This window comes from Vigna umbellata, chromosome 9 (assembly GCF_029865625.1).
Source record: "Vigna umbellata cultivar VRB3 chromosome 9, Vumbellata_1.0, whole genome shotgun sequence".
Taxonomy (NCBI): Eukaryota; Viridiplantae; Streptophyta; class Magnoliopsida; order Fabales; family Fabaceae; genus Vigna; species Vigna umbellata.
This window is the reverse complement of record NC_142173.1, coordinates 46985807-46992187: the sequence shown is the minus strand read 5'-3', so window position 1 is coordinate 46992187 and position 6381 is coordinate 46985807. Positions and strand designations below refer to the sequence as shown.

Below are 6381 nucleotides of genomic sequence, written 5' to 3'. Positions count from 1 at the left end.
CCCTTGATGTTAAGCTATCACACCAATTATCTCAGAGATTCAGAAGAAACTGAGCACTGCTTTCATTATGACTGTCACAGTCACACATTTTGTTTGACAGACAACATTAGCGGCTTGCCCTACACCAGCGGTGATGAAATAGTAAAATACCATAAATTGTTTCGTTTTCTTCCTCACAAGTTGCAACATATTATATTTATTTATTTATTTCTCAAAGAATATTTCATTCACCCGCACCGAGATAACACCACCCACCCATATTATAAAATTTCAATGTGTTTAACATGATAAAACGATAATTGGTACAAATCCAATTAACCACACACCAGTATATACCATTCTTTGCTTTGCAAATTGAAACAACACACCCACTTCACCACTCATATTCCATTATTGATTTCCTTCAACAAAAGAAATGAAGCTGAACAAAAGCAAAGGAAAAAATGCACACCCAATCGTATTTCTTCTTCTGATAATAATGGAGGAAACCCATAATACAAATATCATATATTATTCAGTACAATCACGGGTCATTGACAAATTGACTTTCTATTGTGGCTTACCAGGGCCATCACATAATTAATGTTAAAAATTGGGAATAAACAAAAACCTAAAAGCTTTAACTTTTTAGTTCCTGGAAAAACATAAAATAGTTCCCGTAACATTACAAAATTTTTCTCTCTAATGCTCCTAAAAGAGGAAAAAAAATTAAATTTGTTCTCAAATATGAGGAACGAGGAAGAAACATCGAGGCCCGATTGAAGGAGAAATCGAAAACCTATATTCTCATCTGTGGGCAGTTACGAGGGTTTCAATGAAACGCAAGCCATCAAATCTGGGTGCAAATTTCTCCGTCGAAGAAGAAGATGAATTCTGCGAGGAAGCGCTCTCACCAGTTCTTCTATCATCCTGCAAAAAGAAAATTAGCTTCAGACACCAAACGCAGAAAAGTGTTTCTTTTCACAAAATAATAATATCTTAATCTTATGTTGGACATTGAAAACGGCGAAACTTTTTGGGAACCTGATGGGTGGAGGAGGACAGGGAGGCAGCGGTGGCGGACGCCGCGGCGACAGAGGCGGCGAGGATGCCGGACTTCTTCATGGGGAGTATTGATGGTGGAAGGGGAAGAATCTAGATGGGAATTTAGAGAAAATGCGGAATGCAGAAAAATAGAGAAACAAATTGATTTATGGTAATTTTGGAAAGGATTTGACGGCATATATATAGGAAAAGTCTCCTAGATGCTTGTGGTGGTAATCAATCACACTAAATTATTATTATTTCTATTTTTATTTATTATTTATAATTATTATGCGGCAAATATACCTTGTTTTGTTTTTTCCCTCTAAACTTACGTATTTGCCCTTCCTTCATTCTGCATCTCGACTTTCTATCTCTTTTCGTTTAGTTACTAGTTTTCAACTTGGAAACCCGTGTTTCACAATTTTTTTTTATCTTGGAGAACTTGTCCACTTATCAACTAAAAAAACAAATCAATAATTAAATTTTATTTTATTTAATTATTAATTTAGTTTTCTAATTTTATAAACTATTTTAATTTTTTTTTTTATTATAATTTTTTTTCAATTTGACTCTTTTATTTTTTTAAATATTTATTTAATTTTCAATATTTACGACATTAAAATTATTATTGTCTAAGTGAGTTAAATAATTATGGTAACATGTAAAAGGTGGCCATGTTAGGTGATATGTTGGGAGTAACTTTTTATTTATTTATTTAGGTTTAGCATGTATAAAAAAATTGAGTTAAGTTGAAATTGAAAACTTAAATTTGGATTAATAAGGAGGAATTCTTTTGTTTATTGACGGAGAAGAAGAACTATCGTATTTTTTTCTTTCTTTGTCGGAGGTGAGTTTAACGGTTAATTTGGTTGTTAGTTTTTAATCATGACGTATCTGGGTATTGATTTGAGTTTTAATAGTGTTTAATTGCATGATAAAAAAATTAAGGTTGTTGTTTTCGTATTTGTTGTGAAAGTATTTTATTTCATTTTTCAAGATAAATTTTATTGTGTAATGGTCAACATTACAAAGGTATTGTGTCGGTTGTGTGTGGGTGGGTTATGGTTTCCTTTAAAGGAGACTAAATTTTTTTGTTTGTTTTGGCTATGGGTGTAATTTGTGTTCTTTTTGCGAACATTGTTATTTCACATGGTAAATGATTATATTATATAGGTTGGGATGCCTGATGAGGTTTTTGAAGCTGTGGACTTTCTAGACAATTGAATCCTGAAATATAGTAATGAAGAAACAAGTTGATGAGTTTGCGACCCAGATTGGTGGAGTTATTTTGAGGCGTTGGGAAAACTTAAAGAGATGGGTTATAATATTGTGAATGAGTTATGGTATAATTTGGTATTGGTTTTATGTTGGAAAAAAAGTTATAGCTCTTGTGTGATGATAACTGGGCAATGCACATGATATTGCAAGAAGAAATGAGGATGTGCACTTGTTTGTAGTACATAGTGTTTGAAGTTGAAATAGTAGATAATTTATTGGAATATTACCCTACGAGTATATTATTTCACATGGTAAATGATTATATTATATAGGTTGGGATGTCTGATGAGGTTTTTGAAGTTGTGGACTTTCTAGACAATTGAATCCTCAAATATAGCAATGAAGAAACAAGTTAATGAGCTTGCGACCCAGATTGGTGGAGTTATTTTGAGGCATTGGGAAAACTTAAAGAGATGGGTTATAATGTTGTGAATGAGTTATGCTATAATTTGGTATTGGTTTTATGTTAGAAAAAAAGTTATAGCTCTTGTGTGATGATAACAGGGCAATGCACATGATATTGCAAGAAGAAATAGGGATGTGCACTTATTTGTAGTACATAGTGTCTGCAGTTGAAATAGTAGAAAATTTATTGGAATATTACCCTGTGAGTATCACGGTGGGAATGTTGAAGTAAAGGGTGAGGTGGATGGTCATAGTGGTTGTGGGGATGAAGATCATGTGGTTGTTAAGGCTGTGAACCAAGATGATGAGACTGACATATAGGATGAGGCTAATCTTTAATGTAAGCAAGGGGTTAAGGGTGATAATGAGGTTGACTCTAACCGGGAGAATGATGTTGATGATCAATGTAAGGATGGGATGGAAGCTAAGTGTGAGGTTGAGGCTAATTTTGGGGTGAAAGGTGAGTGTGAGGTTGAGGCTAATGACAAGGGACATGATGAGATTGAGGTTGAGAGTTAGATTGAGTCTGAAGGTGATGACATGGGTGATAATGATGATTCAGCAGGGGATAAGTTTTTACATTAAGGTGTTAACAATGTAGAAGAACTAGTTCATGTCAGTGTTGATTATGATCAATCAAAATAATATAGTTGACCATAATTTGTGGGAGAGCAATGTTGAAGTAGAGGTTTCATTTAGTGAGGCAAATATAAGCAGAAATATGAAATAGGGGAATGATGAGGTTGAAGGTTTGAGATGTCATGAAAGCGGTAATATGAAAATGCATGACAGGGGATTATTTAATAATGAGTGAGAATCATGCCACTTGGACATTGGTGAAGTTAGTGACCAATCATTGGGGTTAGAAAGCAATAGTAAGTTAAGGTTTGTGACATTTTTAATGCTAAAAAACTTGGTTGAATACAAGTGAAAAGTTGGTACATATTTCACAAATAAGACAGAGTTTGTAGAAGCCACAAGAATGTATGAAGTGCATTCTGGAAGAAAAATAAAATTACAAAAGAGTGATAAATGCAGAGTTAAAGTGATATGTTTGGGGAAAAAGGAATGTGTAACTGGTTTGCATATTATGGGTAAGTGCCTACAACAAAGATATGACAATTAAGGATAATAGATGACAATCATACAAGTACTAGATAATTCAATGTTAATGTATTGAATGTTAAGTGGACAGTTAAGGAACACAATAAGAGATAATCCAAGTATAAGGATAACCAATATTCGCAACAAAATAACCAAGAAATAGAATATTGTTATCACCAAGTCAATGGTATGAAGAGCAAAGGGATTGACACTGAACATGTTGAAGGTTCTTTAAAGATCAATTTAAAAAAATATATGATTATTCCCATGACATCATTATATCAAATTTGGGATCTACTACAAAGATTAAAGTGAAAACAATGAGGGAAAACATATTTCATGAGATTTTATGGGTTTAAAAGCATGCAAAGATGGTTTAATCTCTTGTCGCCCTATAATTAATTTGGATGGATATTTTTTGAAAGGAGAATGAATGGTGAATTGTTGACAACTATTCAAAAGGATGATAATGATCAGATGTTTCCAATAGCATGGGCTGTTGTAGAAGTAGAAAATAAAGATACATGGACTTGCTAATTAAGGATCTTGGTGGTCCCAATGTTTGTGTCGTAGTCACTTTCAAGTCAAACCAACAAAAGGTATATATTTCAATTTATGTTTTTGGTTTAACCTTAGTGGGTGTGCACTTATAATTGTCTTTGTGACAAGGTTTGTTGCGTACTATACAATTACTTTTTCTTGAAATTGATAAGAGATTTTGTATGTGTCATTTATATGCAAACTTTAGGAAGAAATTCTCATAATTTTTTTTTTAAATATTTAATGTGGAAGGAAACTATATGAACTTATCCACAATAATGGGAGAGAGACATGAGGATGATTAAAGAAGTTAGTGTTGACGCATTCAAACATCTAATAGTAATACTCCTAAGGTAACTACATTAAATTATACTTCTTACTTAAGTAAATAACATTATCATCATCTGGCTGAACATTTTATATTTGTGATTGATCCTTAAATAGGTATTGGTCAAGATCAAGGTTCAACCGAATACCTATGTCTATTGGTAAATAACATCGGTGAGACTTTCAATAATATAATTGTTTGTGCAACGACTAAGCCTACTATAAGCATGATGGAAGAAATACGACTTTACAAGATGGAAAGATAAGCTACAAATAGATTAAAGGCTAGCTCATACGAAGGGTCAATATGACCCAAAATTAAAACAAGATTACAAAGGGAATCACAAGAAATTTAAAATTGGAAACCAAGGTATTGTAATTTTCATTGTCAATATTTCTGATTCTTTGTAAGTGTGCTACAAAGGTTTTGTTCTAATTAACTTTATGTTTATTATGATGGGTGGTCAGCAGATACAGTATTTGAGATTAGGCACACATTCAATGGGGATAAGTTTGTTGTGAACATAAATAATAAATAATGTAGTTGCAAGAAATGGAAGATCAATGGGATCCCTTGCTATCATTGATTGACTGAATGTAATTTCTCAATCTCAATGAAGAAGACTTCATCCCTCACTAGTTTAGAATCTCAACATATAAAGAGAAATTCTAATATGTCATATACCCCACCAATGGTGACCAACTGTGGGATGTTACAAAATTTTCCGATGTTTTGCCTCAATTCTTCCTAGAAGACCAAAAAAGAAAAGAATACTTGAAGCTTAGGAGTTGAAGAAGAATGAAAAACAATTAAGAAAATGTGGTTTGCCAAACAAAATGTGGAATATGCAAAGAACTTGGCCATAACAAAAAGACTTGCCCCTAACTCCCTCAATTAGAACTAACACCTATAATTGAGTTATATGGAAGACCAAGAAGAATTACCTAGCTAAAACAATTAACCAGACAACACCACAGACAAGTCAGCTTTTCGAAGCATCATACCAACAATCACTACAAACAATGCAGTCACATGAACAATCATACCAAGCACCAACACCGACAACCCAGGCAATTCAACATTCATACCAGGAATCAACACAAACAACTTAGCTAGCTGAAGCATTCTAGGCAACACACTCGAAACTCATTCCTTTTCCAACACGAGACAGACCCAATAGAAAGAAGAAACTTCAACACATGAGAACACATGTTTGGAAGCCATGAATTATGAATTTTGTATACCCATAACCTTTATTAAGGGTCTTTCTTATGTATTTTGCAGTATTATTGAAAGGATTTAAGGAATTGACGATAAACCCTCAATATTATATCCAAATATATAATGTATGATTTTAAAATAATTAGTTAATTCAAAATAAATTAAAGTGATTTTTCTTTACGATTGGATGATTAATCATTTATCATTTATAATTTATTTTAGTTTTGATATTTAGTTTATATAATCTATTTCTTTATATTTTAAAATATTTAACAAAAATTAATAAAAAAGTAGATTTTAAAACTTATAATCGAGAATCAAGATGAATTGAATATAATAAAAGAATACAAAAGTTAGACCCAACCAAAGTTTTGTTATTAAGTTAGTTGATAAGTTTTTGAAAATACATTTAAATGAAAACAACCACTTTGATATTTTTTGAGATTTGATCAAATGACACTAAAATTTTAAAAAATTTC

The 6381-nt window shown here is 32.2% G+C and overlaps 1 protein-coding gene across 1 annotated transcript; it reads right to left on the bottom strand.

Annotated features, from left to right (window-relative positions):
- Positions 1-436: 436 nt before the first annotated feature.
- Positions 437-1215, bottom strand: LOC124844869 (uncharacterized). Its single transcript, XM_088098344.1, has 2 exons — positions 1024-1215; positions 437-909 (listed from the first exon to the last, which is right to left on the bottom strand). The coding sequence occupies exons 1-2, from the start codon at positions 1102-1104 to the stop codon at positions 787-789; spliced, it is 204 nt and encodes a 67-aa protein (XP_087954470.1). The 5' UTR covers positions 1105-1215; the 3' UTR covers positions 437-786.
- Between the last annotated feature and the right edge of the window lie 5166 nt (positions 1216-6381).